Raw genomic sequence first — 21,096 nt, 5'->3', positions numbered from 1 at the left:
TCCGTCTGCCGAGTAGTACGCGTCATCGTCTTGCCGTCCCTCCCCGTTCTGTGATTGGATCCCTAAAACAGGGCTAAGAAACGGCCGTGATTGCCAGACTGCCTGCAGGTTTTAAATAAAATCGCGCAAGGCAGTATGGGTATACCCAGGCTGGTCATTTTGTGTCTTTTTTTTGTCCTTTAGTCCAACATAAAATGTGATTTTGAATCTTTTTTTACTTTCAAAACACTATCATGCTCAATAAAGAATTTTCAATGTTGCAAATGTGAACAAAGGTTCCAAATATAACATATAAGAGGGTTCCATCCAGTTCTATCATTTTATACTAAATATATTTGAGCTTGTCTCCAGTTTTACTTGGTATATCATCATCAAATTGAAACTGGCCTCATGGAGTTTACAGCCAGAACTTTAGAGGTAAATTTACAGTAGGGCTCCACGCTGCTTTGTTTTCTAGTCTGGATGTGATGAAGAAGTCATGATTTGGCGCTTTTGGAGACTCCAGAGGGTTAATACGACAACTTTGCTCTTCCCAGGTGCAGTGGAGCCTTTCAGCGAGTTGGACTGTGAGGTGGTGTGGTATCCCTCCTTCTCCTCCTCTCCAGAAGGAGACTTTGACCTCTGTGTCCAGGAGGGAAATACACTTCGGCTGCATTGTGTTGCTAAGGTCTGGTCCTACAGTAGGGAAGATTGCTTTGTTTGAGCTATTCATATTTACTATTGTGGGATGCTGCTCCTTTTTCATGGAACCAGCTGCAAAATGTGCTAAAACTTAAGGAGCTGGTGTCTCTAAACATGTTTAAATCCTTACTTCATGATGTTGAAGCTGGCTCTTTTGTCTGTACATGCTTTGTTTGATGATGTTCTTACTGTGACTCTATTTTTATGTTCTCTGTTGTTTTTAAATGATTGTCTCTAACTATCTGTGCTGCTGCCTGTCTTGGCCAGGACTCTTTTGTAAAAGAGATTTTTAATCTCAATAAAACTTTCCTGGTTAAATAAAGGTAAAAAAAGAAAAAAGAAAAAAAAAGGGATTTGGATCATAACACAAATGCAGTAATGCTTTATTTTCTAAAAACTTTCATAAAGTTACTATCTGCCTTTATTTCAAATTTCGACAAATCAACGATGTCATGATTTCGTTATGATTTTGTTTTTTAAGTTGGACGTACAACCACATAAATGCCATTTAATCCTTTGGAGTCTTGGGCTATTTTGTCAATTTTTTAAATACTTTTCACTGTGCCACTTGGATAAAAAAAAAGTGTAACATGCATATTTAACATATTTAACATCGCCATCATACATTAATTTTTTGCACAATCTCAATTATTGTAGGCTTGGTTGGTTTCTAACTTTCATGTTGGTGTTTTTACCAAAATGTAAACATTTTCTTAGCTTCACACACAACTCTGGAGTTAAAGCTGATGCAACACTATGGATTGAAGATCACAAAACCATGATGTATCACATTGAGATAATTCTCCTTTTTCCTCCATCCATCTCTCAGGTTGCACCAGCCAGTGTCCGGCTGGCAGAGGAACAGGTCAGATTTGGATCAGTGCCTCTCAACATGCCCTCGATCAGAACTGCAGTCTTGCACAACACTGGAAAACACCATGCCTTCTTCCAGGTGCCACCTCACACATTGTTTTTTCTATGACACCATAGACCAGGGATTACCAAAGTGTGCACGGGCACGAGCTGCCGCTAGGGGGTGCGTGAGATGAAAAATGTAATGCCGGTCTGATAATTACACAATTACACCGGGTTTGCTTCACTGCTCAGACTGGGAGGCTGCCACTTGACAGATACTTCAAAATAAGAAACGTGGCCATTCTCTCCCTGTCTCTGATTGGTTGTGGTAGGTGCAAGATGTGTGTCCTCTGCCAGGCATGGTGGTGAGTCCAGTTGAGGGCGTGGTGCCAAATGGGGGACAGACTACGCTCAGGATCCACTTCAACCCTGACTCTGTCATCAGGTTTTCCATCAGAGTAGAGGTGAGACATTATGATTAATTGTCTGTATGGGTGAAGACAGGATTTGATTAACACTAAGAATTTTTGTGTATTACAGATTGCTCTAAAGAACAAGAAGTCCATTGAACTCAGAGTGGACGGGTCAGTGGAGCCTCCAGATGTCCACATCAGTGTGGTGAGTTTATTTGTGTGTATTGAAACAGACAGATGCACTTATTTGGGATTTTTTTTGTGGTCTAATTTAATTCATAGCAATCCACTATAAGTGAATCACAGAAGTGAATGAGAGGGGCAATAAACTTTTTTTTTTGTGTCCAGTGGCCGGATTTTTACAGAGAATCGTGAAAAACATTTTAAAAATCTGTGTTTTTCATGCTCTTCTGGTTGCTCTGATCAAATGTACTCTTGATTTTGTAGAATTAGAAATTCAGCTCTCCCATATAGCTTGAATTGAATCATCCATTTTTTTTCAGAGCCACATTTCCCCCACTGTGGCGATTCAATCATCCATTAACCCATTTTAGCCGGGAAAGCAGTACCGCATTTCTACCATTAAAACCGGGGGCGCTGTTGTGTTATTCTACCATTAAAGCCTGGAAAGCGGATATGTTGTTTTGTAGTATTTGTAGTTTTTTCCACTTATTTTCGGTCTCTTGACCAATGAAATGCATCAGAATACATGTGGGCGTGTCGCAATGCAAAACGGTGATTTTTAAAAGAACCTTTATTGAAGGTTTGGACAAATAAACTCAACTTCTCAAGAAAGCCACAGGTATAAGCTCTCAAATACTTTTTGAATTTCACTTCCACCTGCTACAGAGGCTGAAAAATCTATTATTTAGTAGGAAGCGTTGACACTTCTGTTGAATTTCCAGAAAAACTTCAGGTTTTAGGGGCTTATTTTAAAATCGCCCAGAGGTTTTACAGGCATTTTTTCCAGGCAATTTAGGTCTAAATGGGTTAAATTGGCTTGACTCTCTCAAAGCTTGATGGAAGTTACCAATTTCTCAATTTCTGTGACATTTGTATTGTGGAGCTTTAACTGCTGGAATGGTAAAAAAAAAAAAATGTAATTATGATTTATTTTCTCTCTTTACAGCACCAATTCCAGTTTTACGAGGTCTATGCTGGTTCTCGGCGATCGATGCCATTCGCTCTGACGAACCGCTCCTCGGCCCCAGCCAGTGTTACATTTGACCTGACAGAACATACAGACTTCTCCGTGCACTTCTCTCAGCCCTCAAGTACATTTTAACACACACAATGCAGTTTATCGCACAGTTATTATACTGAATGGTGATGGGAAGACAGATGTGATGTTCTTGTGTTAGAAGGAAAGGTGAAAAGAGGCTGGATTATGTGAAATAAGAAAGTGTTTATGCATTTTATATACCCATCACTTTGTCTCCAGTGTGTGAATACTTTGTTTTATTAATTTTTTTCTGTACATTTTTACAAGCAGAGAAGAAGCCAGGTGTAAATGCTGTGGAAGTCCAGAGCAACCAGACAGTGGACTGTTCCATTGTCTTCTCTCCCACCCACGTGAGATATTGACCAAACATCTCCCTGTAGAACAAGCTAAAATGCACATCTGTGAACTGGCTGTTTTCTTGAACAGCGATGGTTTAATCATGGCTTCGTGATCAGTGCAAGGCAGACTGTTGCTATCAAGCTTTGGATTTCTCCTCATGCTTAAATATTGTACTAGTATGAATATGAAAAATTAAGTAGAAATTTAAAATATATATCGTAACTGTATCCCAAGTCGGACACGTTCGGCTAAGATTCTATCGAAATTTCACATTAACTACTAATATAAATGATCATGTTATGCTTCCAATTAATTAAGTGGTGTGAAACTAAAGTCTAAATTCTTATCTTTCGAACCGTAAATTGTTTTCGGTTTAGGCTAACTTGTATATAACAAGTGGCTCTAACTCTTGATTGGATTCAGGGACGTTAACACTTCAAAAACTCCAGTAAAACCTTTTTATCTGAGACAGTGTTACTTTAGTATTCATTCTATGAACCCTATTGCTTTTTAAAGTATGATTAAGTTATGCAAAAATTAAGCAAATAAGCTAGCTAGCAACAAAAGATTGCTAGAAATTAGATGGCTTTTGTCTACTTCTGTTCCGAAAGCAAGGACCCATTGTTGGATTTTTTTTGTTTTTTAAATGTGTTAACTGCTAGAAACCAATGTAAAAGGCACTGGAGTGTAGAACATCATGACTTTATGAAGAACTTTTTGTACCAAAATAGCAAAAAGTGCAGCATATTGGACCTTGGAACAGGAGCAAGTGAAGTGGCAATGATCCTGCAGTAAATTTTAATTTCATTTTTCAAAGCTTGTAAGTGTTGGCAATGCCTTTTCCATTTATATTCAGCCATAATATACCACATGAAATATGTTTAGTAGTCTGTTGTTGATGCTGCTGGTACAGGCCAGGCCATTGAGTCAAGTCAGCATAATGGAGAGGAAAATCATGGCCAACCAAAAGCTTGACAGCCATAACGGCTTAGTGAATGATCAATTACAGATCTAGCTCCCTCTTATGTTGAATATATAAATGTTTATACATAGAGCTGGACAGTGAAGTAAATGTCTTACTGCAGGTTGACTGGTATGACTTTGAGCTGCCGATGATTGTCAACGGAGTGAGATGGTCCGACAAATCTTCTCTACAGTCTGTCACCGTTGCAACGCAACAGTCACATCGCGTAAAGGCCATAGGTGAGGTCATTAATGTGGAGGAAGGAGTTGATTGTGTGCGCACCTTTTGAGAAAGTAGACACATTTTTAAGATTTGCATGAGAAAAGCTTGATGGAAACACCAAAATTTTATTCAAAAAGTGTGCAGAAAAGTTTGTACGCTCGCTGGAGGTGTTTTTTGTCTTTCGGAAAAATTCTTAATGAGGTTTAGTTCCTGTTACATGATATGTGTACAGAACAAATATCACACGTGGCACTAGGTTCAGGTGCCTAATGTTATATTTTCTTTCCCTTGTTGTTTTTTAAAATGTTTTCAGTGCTGGGCGCCCCAGTGGAAATGTCCCCTTCAAGCTTAGAGTTCCATGTGGAGCCCCTGGCCCTGCAGTCAGATGCTAACACTAAGGTATCAACAATAGTCTTTCTGCATCTCATCATTTTCGTGTCTCTTTCTGCTTCCACATTCCCCTTCTATTCATAATGGATCTCCTAATTTTCACTTCTATCTTCTTTTTTCTATTCTTCTTTTTTTTCTTCTCATGTGCTGTCCTTTTACCGTCTGTTCTTTCAATCCCATTTTATATTTACCCCTCTCTCTCTCTTGGCAGACAGTGGAGCTGAAAGCAGTGTGTAAAGCCAGTTTTTTTTGGCAATCAAGTGTCAGCAAACATGTGAAATGGTGGCTTGACTGCAGAGAAATTGCGGTACAAACAGAAAACAGAACAGAAGGGGAGCTATGTATAGTGTCTCCATCATCAGGCAGCCTGGGTCCTAGCCAGTCCATCAGCTTAACAGTCAGCATCAACCCTGAGGTTATCACAACAGGTGAGAAATGATTACAAATGCATTATGATGGATTACTTTCTTTAGAAATCGACACAACCGCAGTGCTTTTATTTTGAAGGCGATTTACATATGTGCTGCATAAGCACCTGCACGGAAATGCGATCCACAAAAAATAAGTTAACTTGAGAGAAACACTTGTTGCTTTTTGCATAAAGTTAATAAATTGCTTTTTTACTGCATTACATACATGCTCTATATTGTTTTTGTGGTTTGAATGTATGTTGTGTTTACAATAAATGAAAAAAAAGTGAGATAATGATTGGAGTTTTTAAATTTTTTTTACTGCTATATTTGAGTTATTCCACATTAACATAGTCTTATCATAACATGTATTCTTACCAGTATAATGTACTGCATTTTATAAAGCAATGAAATTAATATTGAGCAGAATTTAGTTCAGAGTATCGGTCTGGCCCTATGCAACCTTTGCAGTATCTCATTAGGCCCCTTGGGAAAATTAATTGCCCATCCCTGGATTAGCCTGTGTGTACATTTTTCTCCTAGGGTTCGGCAGAGTCACCAAACTGTCCCTCCCTCTTTACCTGGAAGACGGGAAGGGAAGAGAGAAGGAACATCAACCTTACAGAGAGCTATCCATCACTATTGCCCTACTTCACTGCATCACCATCCACCCCCCTCAAATCTTCCTCACACCAACACCCCTGGGAAGCGAGGCAACTACCACAGTCACCCTGCTTGCCTCGGGATATCCAAGGTTGGTTTACACGCACACGCACGCACACGCACGCACACGCACGCACACACAAACTCTACTCACCTGTGCACTCAGCTACCCCTGATCACCAATCAAGCCAGTTGAAAGACTCGGGCCTCACACACACACACACACACACACACACACACGACTCTACTCTACTCACCACTCTACTCACCTGTGCACTCAGCTGCCCCTGATCACCAATCAAGCCAGTTCAAAGACTCGGGCCACACACACACACACACACACACACACACACACACACACACACACACACACTACTCTACTCACTTGTGCACTCAGCTGCCCCTGATCACCAATCATGCCAGTTCAAAGACTCCGGCCTCACACACTCATTGCCAGATTGTTCTACGCTCTCATGCAAGACTTTCACAGAAGAAAATGCAAGGGATAACATTATAAAAAATAAAATGCATAAAACGATAAAAAAGAATACCTCGTACCCACAAGCAGTATTAAGAAGGTTGCTTATAATTTTGCACGATAGTTGAATGTTTTATCTGAGATGTCTGTTCACCTATGCAGTGGAACGACCGTATCTGCTGAAGTGGATGAGGTGGAACTTGCGGATGGGACAAAGATCCAGCCCGTTTCCATCATCTTCCCAGAGGGCAACAGCATCCCTGCCCAAAACCAGGATCAGGTACAGCCACATACCCAGACCAGTTTACACTATTATGAAAAAGTCATGGAGCACTATCTCACCCAACATTGGTGGTGTTCTTGTTACTTGCCTCAGTGCAAAGTTGGTGTCATTTGATGTAAATTCTGTCTGCAATAATTTGCACCACATCCGTTTTGCAATCTTTGGTATTGTGTGGGGAGAGTCAGTGACAGTGACAGTAACAGTAAAAGAGTGACAGTAAAAGAAGAGATGTCATATATTTAGTATTAAAAAAGTAAAAAACAGAAAGATGTTATCCTCATTTTACCTTTTTTATATTATACTTGCAACCATTTTCAACATTTGGAAACTTTAACTCACATGTGATCTATGCACTTTATTCCTATGACTAAAAATAATTTGCACATGTATTCCAGGCACTTTATGTATTTGCACTCAGCAGTTTTTTGTCTCCACGTGAAGTGATCTTACATATTTGATTTAAAATTCTTCATTAAAGGATGAAAATTATTTTAAAAACATATATAATTTTTTTAATCTGATTTTTTATTGTTGTGTTTTTTTTGTTTCTTTTTGGGCTCAAAATGTTGATCTAGTAAATCAAAGTGTAAAAATAATTATCAGCTCATAAAGGTGAGGTTGTGCTGAAAAAACTGATACCAACACCACAGCATGGAAAAGATTTTTTGAGTGGCAGAATGAAAAGTATTCAATAGACGACAAAAGACTCCAAAGGGTTAACAGAAATCCTATCGTAATGTGTGGACTTATCCCACTTTTCCTATTTTATCGACAACCATAGAGTCCTCGAGTCGGCATTCAGAACCAGGAGCCCAATGTGACCTCTCTAACCTGCAGTGTTGCCTTCTGCGCCGCCCTCCCTCTGTCCCTCTGCACAACCATCACCTTCACTGACCACCTCCACAACAGGTAACTTATTCTATAACACCACTCCTTACATCTCTTGACTCATTTTCATGGACTTTTTTGTTAGTTTAAATGCATCTGTTTAAAGAATAATAGCCTGTGATTTCCTATTACTTCCTTACTCTTTGTGTCTGCTGCCAGGTTTAAGATGAAGTTGAGGGCCACCGCTGACAATTGTCTATTAACAGTCTGGCCCTACATGGCTCTGCATCACTCCATGCATCAGATTGTTTATACTGGTACTACACACATACACAAACACACATTCATGCAGCAACATGCTCTTAAATTTTCTATTGTGTGTCCTTACCCATCCAAATCTGCACTCAACCAGGTGTTCTGAATGATGAGTCCCACTGGACTGAAGACAGATCCTTTATTAATCCTTTACAGGGAATTATAGTGTCACAGCAGCTTCAAGAGAGACATAAGTGCAAAGTTTTTTTTGTGCATTATAAAACCTTATAGCAGTTGGTATAAAAGACCTCCTGTATCTCTGATTTGCACATTGGTATAATTATTCTTACAATTAGGACCAAGCTTGATCACATGCTTCCAACAGCGTATTAGGGCGAAGTGTGAAAAAAAAATAAAAAAAAATACGGACCCGGGAGAGGGGGGTAATATTTCCAGAAAAAAAGTCGCAAATTTAGGAGATTAAAGTGGCAAATCTGCAAGACAAAAAGTCACAGATTTACGAGATTAAAAGTGGAATATTTGTGTTTTGTATTTAATACGCCTAATTTAATATGCCTAATAGCCTGTTTACATGCTTATGTTGCAAACTAATTTGTCAAATTTAACGCTGTTTTGACTTGTGATTTGTATTTGAACACATATATCTCTTAAATTTCAATAAATTGCTGCAGCCAATTGCATTTACAGTTGTAAAATCCCTTGTAACTCTCTAACTTGCTTGAAGAACCACTCTGCTACACAAATCAGATAGAAAAGGTCAGATCATGTGATTTTACCCCTTTAAGATAATGCCCTATGTCAAGTGTGTGACTTAAGCAGATTTATTATGCCTAAGTCACACTAAAATGTGACTTAGGCAATTTTTTGAACATGCCTTTGGGACTTAAGCAAGATAGGCTTGTGTGACTCTTATGTAGACACCTTCAAAATAAAGTGTTACCATATCTTGCTTAAGTCACAAAGGCATGTTCAAAAAATTGCCTAAGTCATTTATTTCTCTTAAGTTACATAATTTACACACAGTGTTATTACTATGCCAATAGCCATCCTTTGTTACATCCTTTTTGAGTGAAATGATCAATAAATGTCATATGTTACAAGTTTTTTGTGTTTGCTTCAAAACTTGAAAAAATTAGTCAGGCGATTATTTTAACAGGGTGACGATTTGTTACCTTGCGTTGATTGGTTCATATGTATCTGTGTCATTCAGGCGCCACACCTGTTTTATTACGGCGCTATCTCACACCAAGTCCCGCCTTCGGTCCAGCGTCATCATCATCCTCCTCATCGTTTGATCACATCAGCTCAACAGACAAGATTTCAGGTCAGAAAATGAAATGTAATATTATTTATTTGAGTGTATTTCTTTCTGTGTTTTTATGTGCAGTGTTGTGTATCTCTGACTTCTTTTCAGACGGTGACAGTGCGAGCAGTCAGGCCAGCAGGAATACGGACGTCACTCCTAACAGAGACACCCCAACCAATCTGGGCTTCCCAGAATTCCCTGCTGCCGACACAGAGGAAGGACAATATTACCAGAGTGTTCTACTGGCGGTGGAGAGGTGGTTCAGTTTCTTTGGGTGGCCTCGTGGACCGCACCCAATCTCTGTGCCAAACACGCTCAGGTAGATGCAGTATTTTAGCTCGGGTGCCACATTTGGAAACTAGTTTGCGTGAGATGACTTAGACATTTCTTCCTCTCTCCCTCCAGAGTTTTGCCAAAAGTTCAAATGAATCCTACTAGGAGACAGACTTATCAAGCCAGTCAAAATAGAGACTCCAGGTGTGTATGAGTGAAGTTTGAGAACACCTTTTTTTAGTTCCGTTCTGTAGATGTCTCAAATGAGAGAATATAAAGGATACCAGTCTACTCTGTTTTGTAGTTATTGATTATTTAGATTTAGTTAAATGGGTCAAGGAAAATGGTATATCCTGAAATTTAATATTTGGATTTAATTTAATTGTTGCGGTTTAAAATGCAAGGGTCCTAACTCTTTTGTTGTTGTGTGCAGGTCTGTAGTGGACATGCTTCATCACCTGACTGGCATACACATTCCTGGCATTCTTGTGTGTCAGACGTTTTCCACTGATATAAACCAACGCACCAATCAGCAGCTACAGCAGCATGAAGCTATGCTTGCTTTTCTCAGGTTGACCTTATTTACACTTACAGTTGCAAGAAAAAGTATGTGAACCCTTTGGAAATGACCTAGTTTTCTGCATTATTTCGTCATCAAATGTGATCTGATCTACATCAAATTCCTAAATATAGACAAATACAATGTGGGCGGCTGGTGCTCAGTTGGTAGAACGGCCGCCTACCGATCGGAAGGTTGGAAGTTCGATCCTTAACCATGGCAGCCTACATGTCGAAGTATCCTTGAGCAAGATACTGAACCCCAAATTTCTCCAGATGCTGCGTTCATCTGTGTGTGAATGAATTCCCAATCGTGGCAGGTGGCACCGTTTAGGGTAGCCTCTGCCCTCTGGTAATTTTGTGTCTTTTTTGTAATTTTGTGTCTTTTTTTGTCATTTTGTGTATTTTTAAAGTAATTTAGTTTTTTTCTGTCATTTTTTGTCTTTTTTTTTGTGATTTTGATACTTCCTCCAGGTAATTTGAGTTTGAGACCCCTGCTCTAAGGGGTTACAAAGTAACCTCAAAGACTTTATTAGCTATTCACCAGTCCACTGTTAGACAAATTGTCCACAAATGGAGATGATGTGGCTACTCTTCCTCTCACTGAGGTATAAAATAACTTAAACGCAGATCAGATCACACAAATTAATGCAAAATTAGGTAATTTCAAAGGGTTCACATACTTTTTCTTGCAACTGTAGATACCATGCTACCCTTTTGTTGTTGAAACATACATTTTCCATGTCGGTCTAAAAGTGCATTATGGTCATTTTTTGTGCTCAGTGTGCAGGGAGCCTGCCTCGGTCACATCAGACCAGCGTACCTGCTGGACACGGAGGAGTTCAAACACTCCCTGCAGGTACACCTCAAACTATTTTGTAACATTGAAAGATGAATACACGGTTGCTTTAGTGATGCCTCCGTTAAAAAAAAAATCCACTCTTTCACTTGCATACGGAAGCCCTAAACGGCCATGCATTCAGATATTTTTTCCGTCAGTTTTCTCGTGATAATGAGGTAATTTCATTTGTCTTCTCAAGATCTCGAGAAAATGATCTTGTTATCTCGAGAAGACGGAGGGAAAAAATTATATGAATGCATGGCCGTTTAGGGCTTCCGTACTTACACATAACATATTTAGAGCTTCTTGTGCCGTATGTTTGTTTCTGTCAGTCAAATGAGGAAGAGCGTGGTCTGGACTACAGCAGTGTTAACTATGAGTCTCTGAGCAAACGATCCTGGACTGACGTGCTGCTGCAGATATACAGGGTGAACAACTCTTTTTGTTGGTTTGTCTTCATCACTCACCATGTTTGATTACAGTCATGGAAAAAATTATTGGACCACCCTTATTTTCTTCAATTTATTGTTCATTTTAATGCCTGGTAAAACTATAGGTACATTTGTTTGGAGGAATATAATGGCTACCTTGAAACAAATGTGTGTTTCGGTTGTCGGTGTAAAAATATGGAATTCCCAACTACAGGATACAGATATTAATAGATTTTAAAAAATGTACAAATGCAGAAAAAATTGTCAGTATGTGCTGGAAACTTAAACTGATTGTTTATGATCAGCTGTTTTTTCTGTTTTTGAGATGTAAACATGTACTTGTATGAGTTTTTGTTTGTTTTTTGTCTTGTTTGTTTGTTTTTGTTAAGTGTTTTGTTATAATCAAAGTTTTGTTGGTGTAGGCTACTGAAAATCAATTGTATGTGATGTCAGACCATCTTTTTTTATTCTTCAAGTAGGGGGCAGACAAATATAAGAAATGTTTTCTTCTTGCTGCTCCTTTCCAATCATGAAGGTCTAGAGTGTGTCTCTTTACACATTTTGTTGTCCACCTTCATGAAAGGAACAAAAATAAATAAATAAAAATAAATAAATAAATGATAACAACAAAAAACCTCACAAGAGTTCAATTTAAGAGCTGATATCTAGATATTTTTCATGGTTTTCTTGATAATGATATTGGTTATAATCAAGAAAACCATGGAAAATGTCTAGATATCAGCTCTTAAATGAAACTCTTATGAGCTATTTTTGCTGTTATCATTATATTTATCCAAACAAATGTACCTTTAGTTGTACCAGGCATTAAAATGAACAAGAAATTGAAGAAAACAAGGGTTTAATATTTTTTCCACGACTGTACAATATGTTCATGACAATGAAGTGAAGTAAAGAGGGTTTTTTTATCCCCAATTTCCAGTTAATTCCCATTTTTCAATATTTCCAAAAAAAACGACCAACGATTTTGGTTATTATCAAGAAAACCATGGAAAATGACAAATGACAAATGTACCTTTGGTTGTACCAGGCATTAAAATAAACAAGGAATTGAAGAAAACAAGGGTCTAATAATTTTTTTCCATGACTGTAGATGTATTAAACTGTCTAATACTAGTATTGAATATTCCTCTCCGCATCCTCAGGTGCTAGTGTTGTGTCGTGTGTCAGACAGCGGTTCAGCTTTGAACACGACTCTGAACCATGACAACGAAACTGAAATCCTCCCCTTCAGCTCTCAGTCACTAGTCAGTAATGTCTATTCATCCTGTGAGTGCCACTTGCTCAGATGGCTCCACATGCATTACAAGAGCATGAGGACGATTGTGTGGGGAACAGGTAGGACACAAGGTGTGCATCTTTTAAGATAATGTTTGAATAATGTTATAAAGGGTCAAAGAAAATATGTATTCAATGCTCTTGGATTATTGCTATAAACTGTACCATGTTCATGAGAATCACTCTAATAGTGATATTGACTCATTTCAGTAACCTGTTTTGCAGACCTATTAATAACTCATATATGCATGTTAATGGTTGGCAGGTGGTGTCCCACCAGAACGCTGGATAGTGAATTTCGACCTGGACTTGACAGATGGATTGGTGCTCGCTGCTGTGCTCGCTGCATACTGCCCTTACCTGGTCAGTGTGTGTGCATGTGTCTATTATTAGTTTATTTAAAAGGGGACAGTGCAATTTCATAAAACACATGATTGTACATGGTTAAAAAAGCCAGAGTTAGCCAGAAAGCTAGTTTTCATCTGTAGTCCCCTGGCCATGATGTAAAAAAGCAGAGAATTACGAAACAAAAAACAAACAAAAAAAAACACGTACAATATACAAAATACATATACAAACACTTACGATACAATTAAGAAAAAATACAACATCACATACAACATCACAACATAACATTTTATCATAACATCAAAACAACACAACAGGCTTATCTTTTAGTGCTGGCAGCTGTAGGTGTTGATAAGCCAGAATTTCAACTTTTTTGTGAAGGCCTTGTATGTTTTAAGCAGTTTAACCTCCTCAGGTACTGCTAATTTAGTGTGGACCCTCTTCGGTGTCTGTGACTAATGCTGCCTATACATCAGAAGACTTTGAAAAGATTTGGAAAAGACTCCTGGAAAACTATCTGCTCACATCTTAAGACAAGTGTTTAGAGTTTTTAGTCTCATTGAGATTTTAGACAGACTGTGAATCTTGCAGCATCACTATTTACAAGACTATAACTAGATTATTTTAGCTTTTTTTCCAACCATACAATTTTTTCCCGATCATGCTCTTAGTAAAAACTTACAAATGGAGAAGAAAGCAGCTTTTGGCTCCAGCTGCTCTAGTGTGTTCAGTGGTTTGTGTTGAAAAAAAAAAGAGTAGAAGATGCCACAAAATGCCCCCTCACAAAGCTGAGGAAATAATGAGAAAATACCAAATACCAAACATGGGGATAGTAAATATAATGTGGTATATAAAGGGCAAAAAGGCTCAGACCCCAGAGGGTTAAAGAAAATAGCTAATCATGCTTTGAACCTTTGTAAAGCCAACTAAATTCAAAAATCTGGTAAGAAGAACATGTATTGGAACTGAGAAGAGGGCAACAAGTGGCAAAGAATGTTGGGTTGCAGATAAACCTTGATAGTGAGTTTTTAATTATTTTTACCTGCTGTGTTCCTAATTAGATCCACAGCCACTTCCGGAGGATGTACACCATGATTAGCAGCCTGGAGCAGAACCTTCACAACAACATTATAGTGGCCCAGGCCTTAACTACACTCTCTCTCAACCTAGATGTACAGGTAAATACTAACCCGATTAAAAAATTTAAATTTCGAGCATGAGATGGTTTTGTACTGTATTCAACTGTGTGTTGTGTTCAGCCCACAGACCTGTCAGACCCCAATCCAGTACAGATGTTAATGTTATGTGTTCATCTGTATGAGAGGCTGCCTCAGTTCCTGCCACTGGAGACCATAACTCTATCAGGAGACCTACACAGCACATTCAGCAAACGGGTAATACACATATAGTCATGGAAAAAATTATTAGACCCTTGTTTTCTTCAATTTCTTGTTCATTTTAATGCCTGGTACAAATAAAGGTACATTTGTCATTTCTCATCTGCCATTTTCCATGGTTTTCTTGATAATAACTGAAATCATTATCAATAAAACCATGGAAAATGTTTAGATATCAGCTCTTAAATTAAACTCTTATAGTATATATATTTGTTGTTATCATTATATTTGTCCAAACAAATGTACCTTTAGTTGTACCAGGTATTTCGAGAAAAAAAGTTGCAAATTTACGAGAAAATAGTGGAGGAAAAACAACTTTTTTCTTGCAGATTCACCACTTTAAATCTAATAAATCTGTGCATTTTTTCTCCCAGATTCACCACGTTAAATCTCATAAATCTGCGCATTTTTTTCTCGTAGATTTGCCACTTTAATCTCGTCAACTTTTTTACTGTTAATTTGAGATTTTTTTCTCACAAATTTGTAACTTTTTTTACCGTTAATTTGAGATTTTTTTCTCATAAATTTGTAACTTTTTCTCAAAATATTACCCCCCTCCCCCGGGTCTGTATGTTTTTTTCTACACATTCTGGCAGTATGTAATATCCTCCAATATTCTCTAGGGGTGAAATTTGGAATTTGCAAGTATTTCAATGAGTGCCCTATTAAGGGTTAAGCCACATTAGAAGCCCAACAAATATAGATGTCAGCTTGTCTGTGCTGAGGATGGATTTTCGATTGTTGTATTGTTTTCTAGCATTTGTCTGTGTATAGAAAAACAAAACATTTGTTTGTGCCGCAGGTGCTTCTGAAAAACCCATCCTCAAAGCCGATCAAGTACCAGGTCTTCCTTTTCGGAGAGGATGCCCATCTCTTCTCCCTCCCTGGTGGATCTTCTGTCACCATTCCTTCAAAGTACGTTTCTTCCATGGAAAATGAGATTCACAGAACATTTTATGCAGTACAAATGTGTCCAAATTTGTCCAGCATTTGACATCACAAAGGAAAAACACGTAAATTCACGTCAAGATTATACTCCTTATAGTCAAAAGTCACTTTCATTTTACAGCGATATCAATATTAATGTAAAGAAATATTTTTGATTCAAATTTGTTGAAATCAAAATAAATAATATCATTTTTTTAAAGTTTAGCCCAAAAGTAAGTCTCCAAATTTTAGAATACATATATCCCAAATAAAGGAGGAGATGAATAGCAACAGGAGTGACAAACCCCATTAATGTTAATTTTGCACATTAATGTAACGCATCAGTACATTTTTGGCAAGAAGAAATAAATACATTTCATGAAACAATTTTTTCAGAGATTTTAGGCCATAAAATGTCACTCTTTTATATTGAATTGCCATCGTGCAGAAGCATAGTATTAAAAATTTGGCCGAATCATCGCTGTCATAACGTGAAAAAGAGAGGTTATACAATAAAATGATGAAGTTGTAAAAGCAATGTGGTTCCTGCAGAAGAGAAAATGATCAGATCATTTGTCTGTGGCTGTGGGGATATTCTCAGGGTTAGCGCTGAAGTGAGCGTCGAGGTCAGCTGCTCCTTCATGCAGCCTGTGGAGGCGTTCCTCGTGCTGATCTCCAGCTCTCCTTGTGGATATTACGGCAGAACTCTCACCTTCAAACTAAAGACCCACGTTAGTCGCATCACACCCACAGTGAGTATGAAGTTGGCTTCAAGCCTCACTTCCTGTTTGTTAATGGCATCTGTCTTTCTGACTAATGGACTACAGTGTTTCCCACAGGATTTTATGAGAGTCGTGAGAAAATTTTGTACATTTATAAGTAAAATGCATCAATCTTGTGCACTTTGAGAGCTAAATGAGAGCACCTCACATAACATGTTTCACAGTTGGGAGATACCGTGTTTTCCAGCCAGTGTGGAAAAATAGCTGGGTAGGGGGATCCGGGGGCATGGCCCCCCGGAGAATTTTATTTTGCATAAAAGCCCAAATTTGGTGCCTCTCACGTGTTCTAATGCCACTATTGCGTCATATACAGTGATTCTAATGATTGCAAATTTTAAGAATTATTTTAAAGGGAAATAAAGGTTCTTGTATATTTCATTTAAGGCGTCTTATTTTGACAGTCTTCTTTTTAATTCTGTGGTCGACACTGCTCTTATTTTAAAAGCTGTATGCGTTTAGCGACAGGAAGTTATTCAAAACACTTAGTCACAGTTTAATTTGAATAAAACAACTTTAATTGTTAGTTAATGTTAGCACGCGCATGTCTCGGAGGTGGGCGGAGAGTAGGGTGGCCATTCGTCCGGCTTTTGGCCGGATATTCCGGCTTTTAAATGCCCTGTCTGGCTGTGGGCGCAGCCTTAATCCGGACACTCATTTGTCCTCCTTTTGAGAAAATAACAGAAAGGTCCTCCTTTTGACACGTCACCTTGTTAATTTAATACTTATTGGCTAAAATTGTGTGTCAAAAAAGCTGTGTCAAAATAAGTAATTTCATTGGTTACATTTTCCTGTCATGGCCTATCAACACAGGGCTAATTTGAATATTCAAATGAGCCATGTGTTGATTCGCCACAATTGGTACCACCAGGCTGTCAATCAAGCTCTCAGCCACTAAAAGTCTGAAAATACCAAAGTGAAAGACCTCCTTTAACCTGGAATGGACACGGGTTTGTAACAAAAAGTAAGAGGGATGAGTTTCATTTTCTTTGTACGTTATGTGGAAACGATGTAGATGTGAGCAGCAAAGACAAAGCTATCAGAGACATGCTAGCACTGGCAAGCATCGAGCTAATCAGAGTACAACTCTGCTTAAAGACGGATCATACCAAACAAATATCTGCTTCCGTGTATGCAAAGTGTCCTCCTTTTTGATGTGAAGGAAATGGCCACCCTAACGTAGAGGTGGGTCGGGCTTTGACTGACTGACGGGTGACAGACACTCTGCTGAGCAACGGCAACATAATGCAAAAATAACTTTATATCATGAATAGTGTAGATATACTTTCAGTTGCTTGAAATGTGATGTTAGCGCAGCACATGAGAGTCTGGCGGGACAGATTAGAGTCTGGCAGGCCACCAGACTAGGTAATTAATGGGAAACCCTGGACTTACATGCTGTGTCCAACACACATCACACATACTGGTAGTTTGGAGTACAGCGTGTGTCACTGATGATGCCTAAACGACAGATGTCTCCTCCCTTCTGTCTCCCCATAGAACACTGTCAAGTGCAAGTCTCCATGCTGCAAGCTGGAAATCATCCAAGTGCCTGTAACTAACCCTTTCAACAAACCAGCTGAATTCAGGTAGGTGAAAGTTTTAAAGGGTCTATGCATTCAGAAAACCACAAGATGTTTTTTGTATTGTTCTGCTGAATACAAACCCTCATGTGTGTGTTTAGTGTCGTGCTGGTGGAGTCTCGATTCAACCCACTGAAGCCTGAAAATATAGACCGCCTCGTTGGACAGGCCTCGTCCAAAGCCAAGTAACACATGCACTGTTAACAACACAAATAACTGCTAAGAAAAAAACAGGAGGAAAGGGCTAACCCGGCTCTGTCCAAATGTAACAAATGTCACAGTTAAAATCACAAGTTGTGGTTTTATTGGCCGGCTGCAGTGATTTCCAGAAAGTCACTCTGCACATCCAAGTACTAGTTATGCAGAACCACTTGTAAAACCACAACTTTGTGTTTTGTTTTAAAAAAAGAAAAAGATTTAACCTTCTGAACCCCAAGCTGTTTCACTGCAGCCCTATGGAATCGGCACAATCATGTCTTGAAGTGGCAACTACTTAAAAATATCTATCTAACAGTTAAAACTTAAAACTTACTTTTTAAAATTGGAATAAAATGGAATCTATATTTCCAAGGGTCATTTATATTGAAAAAAAAAACATGCTATACACATGCTACATGCTATACATAGTGAACTATTTAACAAACTCTACTGTCCTCTCCTCTCTGCTCTGTGAAAACATTGAGTGTCTCTGATTTTCAGTGATTTGTCATGTTACCATTTGTCTCAGAAAAATCAATCATGGCTTCCTAGTTGCGCTGAGGAGTGCAGAATTGAACATTTTTAACAGGATCTAGTTATTCCAAATGTCTTTTTTTTGTGGAATAAAGTGATTTTGACATAAATATCAGAATTTTAACCTCGTTTTGGTTTCTACTTCCAACAAACTTTCCTAACCCATTATCCATTCAAGGATTTTTTTCTACGTTAGAGGGTTGACCTTCAATAAGAATTTTGACTGACTAATATGATCATTTAAACAGTAAAACATATATTTTTGGTGTTTTTTATTAACCAGTTTATTAGTTTTGAAGAGGAGGAGAACTCTGTGGGTAATTCGGCTCCCAGTAAAACCTCCTGAACAATAAACTCTGAAGGAATTCTAACTGGGAATAAAATGATCGCAATAACAGCATTGAAATAGCACAATAACTCATTGTTTTGACTAAGACATTCACAACAGCAGAAAATTACACATTGCACCTTTTTAAGCCCATGTTTAAAAGGTTGTAGCTGAATCAGGTTGTCCTCTGGTGTCCATATACTATAAATTAAGGTTTTTTTCCTTTCTCCCTCTTTCAGTATAAAGATGACTGCAGACAAGAGCTGTGGGAAAGACATGGACGAGAAGTGCTCAGGTATCAGTGAGTACGAACACACAAACGTACTCTGAGATTATTGTTTCCACTTGTGTGTAAGTGTACTACTTTTATTCAGCCTGGTTGTGTGTGTGTCCAGATGGTAAAGGCAGCGAGTTCAGGAGTTCAGTGAGAAATGTTCATCTGACTCCAGGCGAAGTTTACACTCTGAACATCTTCTACCGGCCCATCTGCAGCGGCACCAAGTACTGCTCTGTGCTGCTAGCTTGCCCACAGGTCAGTGTGTGTGTAGTCATTTTGTGTCTTTTTTGGGTTATTTTGTGTTTTTTTTAAAATAATTTTGTGTCATTTTTGGTAATTCTGTGTATTTTCTTGTAATTTTGTGTCTTTTTGTAATTTTGTGTCTTTTTTTTAAGTAATTTTGTGTTTTTTCAGTCATTTTGTGTCTTTTTTTGTAATTTTGTGTCTTTGGGTAATTTTGTGTCTTTTTTTAATAACTTTGTGTCTTTTTTCAATAATTGTGTGTCTTTTTTAATAATTTTGTGTCTTTTTTAATAATTTTGTGTCATTTTGTGTCTTTTTTTTTTAAATAATTTAGTGTCACAGGTCAGTGTGTGTGTGTGTGTGTGTGTCTCTCTCTCTCTCTCTCTCTCTCTCTCTCTCTCTTTCTCTCTCTCTGTCAATTCAATTTCAATTCAATTCAATAAGGTTTTATTTGCACAATAGTAGAAAAAAACCCAACTTTTTTCCAAATATTTGGACAACACAAAAACAGTAAGATATAAGAATCAATAAAACTAAATAGATACATTTCATTAAATATATGTGTGAGACAAATCAATGACAAATACACAGTTCATTACGTAAAATAGTAAATAAAGACAACAACAATATATCAGTGTGTCAGATGCAGTATTGTGCAGTAGAGGAGTGAATGTGTGCGGCATATATATATATATATTTATATATATATATATATATATATATATATATATACATACATACATATACAAAACGAAGTGCATACATTTCATAAAATATATATAGATAAAATGACAAATATACAATTCATTAAGTAAATCAAGTAAATGAAGAGACAACAACAATATATGAATGAGTCTCTCTCTTGTCTCTTGTCTCTTTGTCTCTGTCTCTGTCTTTTTTTAGGGGGGGGGGGGGGGGTTGAAACTTGACAGCTATGAACACTCACTAAAGACTTCAGAACTCTAATTTTCCAAACTGTACGAAAAAAAAACAGTGCACACTAAATTAAGTTAAAATTCTTAAAGTTTTTACCCTGATCTATGTGTGTTTTTCTAGTATATTTGCTTATTGTTTCTACTTTAGTGCAGTCTTTTTGGCCATTATAAGCAGACTATTGCTCAAAGAGAGTTAATAGAAAATGCTGAGTCACAGCTGTGGAGTTTTTCCCAAGAATTCACCACCATGTCTGTCTCTGGTTCCCCCTCTAGGTGGGAGATATGGTCTATATGGTAGAGGCCACAGCAGAGTTGCTACTTCACGTCCCTTCTCACTGCCAGGCCCAGACCTAACCAAGGAGGCAGGGGAAGCATGGAGAAAAAAAAAATATATATATATACATATGTATAATTAACAACTAAATGAAATGGTTGTACTTATCCAATGGTTTGAACTATAAACTAATTTTGCATTTAACAATGTTTTTTGTTAAAAATTACTGAATTTTCCCATTCAAATACGTGTCATGGCAGTCTTCTGCATACCCCTTCAAATAAAGTGTTACTGACTGTTAAGTGTGTTTGGACTTATACTAGAGCTGGGCGATATGGACCAAAAGTCATATATTTGATATATATCCCGATATTTTTATCGCAAAGTGAGAGCAAATGTTCAATGCACCGTAGTAGATACTTTTAATTACCGTTAATCAAAGAATAAAACAACTTTTACTCTTTCCGATATAAACCGTAGGAAACACAGTTTTGCTGTAAAAATATAAAATTTTCATGTAAAGTTAATGGAGAAATAGCATGAT

The 21,096-nt window shown here is 37.9% G+C and overlaps 1 protein-coding gene across 1 annotated transcript in view; it reads left to right on the top strand.

Moving 5' to 3' along the window:
* The window catches only part of LOC131962779 (cilia- and flagella-associated protein 47-like), a 33,546-nt gene extending 12,700 nt beyond the window's left edge, over window positions 1-20,846 (top strand). Inside the window, exons 12-41 of the mRNA XM_059327845.1 lie at window positions 537-667; window positions 1,511-1,633; window positions 1,869-2,000; window positions 2,077-2,154; window positions 3,079-3,223; window positions 3,442-3,521; window positions 4,596-4,713; window positions 5,010-5,095; window positions 5,298-5,514; window positions 6,040-6,250; window positions 6,800-6,917; window positions 7,702-7,829; window positions 7,968-8,065; window positions 9,235-9,348; window positions 9,439-9,649; window positions 9,736-9,807; window positions 10,037-10,174; window positions 10,945-11,020; window positions 11,335-11,430; window positions 12,597-12,789; window positions 12,995-13,092; window positions 14,139-14,255; window positions 14,337-14,471; window positions 15,277-15,389; window positions 16,003-16,153; window positions 17,681-17,769; window positions 17,865-17,948; window positions 19,063-19,124; window positions 19,219-19,355; window positions 20,552-20,846. Coding sequence (XP_059183828.1) covers window positions 537-667; window positions 1,511-1,633; window positions 1,869-2,000; window positions 2,077-2,154; window positions 3,079-3,223; window positions 3,442-3,521; window positions 4,596-4,713; window positions 5,010-5,095; window positions 5,298-5,514; window positions 6,040-6,250; window positions 6,800-6,917; window positions 7,702-7,829; window positions 7,968-8,065; window positions 9,235-9,348; window positions 9,439-9,649; window positions 9,736-9,807; window positions 10,037-10,174; window positions 10,945-11,020; window positions 11,335-11,430; window positions 12,597-12,789; window positions 12,995-13,092; window positions 14,139-14,255; window positions 14,337-14,471; window positions 15,277-15,389; window positions 16,003-16,153; window positions 17,681-17,769; window positions 17,865-17,948; window positions 19,063-19,124; window positions 19,219-19,355; window positions 20,552-20,632 — 3,632 coding nt within the window. The 3' untranslated portion in view covers window positions 20,633-20,846. The remainder of the gene's footprint in view (window positions 1-536; window positions 668-1,510; window positions 1,634-1,868; window positions 2,001-2,076; window positions 2,155-3,078; window positions 3,224-3,441; window positions 3,522-4,595; window positions 4,714-5,009; window positions 5,096-5,297; window positions 5,515-6,039; window positions 6,251-6,799; window positions 6,918-7,701; window positions 7,830-7,967; window positions 8,066-9,234; window positions 9,349-9,438; window positions 9,650-9,735; window positions 9,808-10,036; window positions 10,175-10,944; window positions 11,021-11,334; window positions 11,431-12,596; window positions 12,790-12,994; window positions 13,093-14,138; window positions 14,256-14,336; window positions 14,472-15,276; window positions 15,390-16,002; window positions 16,154-17,680; window positions 17,770-17,864; window positions 17,949-19,062; window positions 19,125-19,218; window positions 19,356-20,551) is intronic.
* Window positions 20,847-21,096: the final 250 nt, after the last annotated feature.

Source organism: Centropristis striata, chromosome 24 (genome assembly GCF_030273125.1).
Source record: "Centropristis striata isolate RG_2023a ecotype Rhode Island chromosome 24, C.striata_1.0, whole genome shotgun sequence".
Lineage (NCBI taxonomy): Eukaryota > Metazoa > Chordata > Actinopteri > Perciformes > Serranidae > Centropristis > Centropristis striata.
The sequence above is the reverse complement of the archived record's forward strand: the minus strand, read 5'-3'. Positions and strand labels throughout refer to the sequence as shown.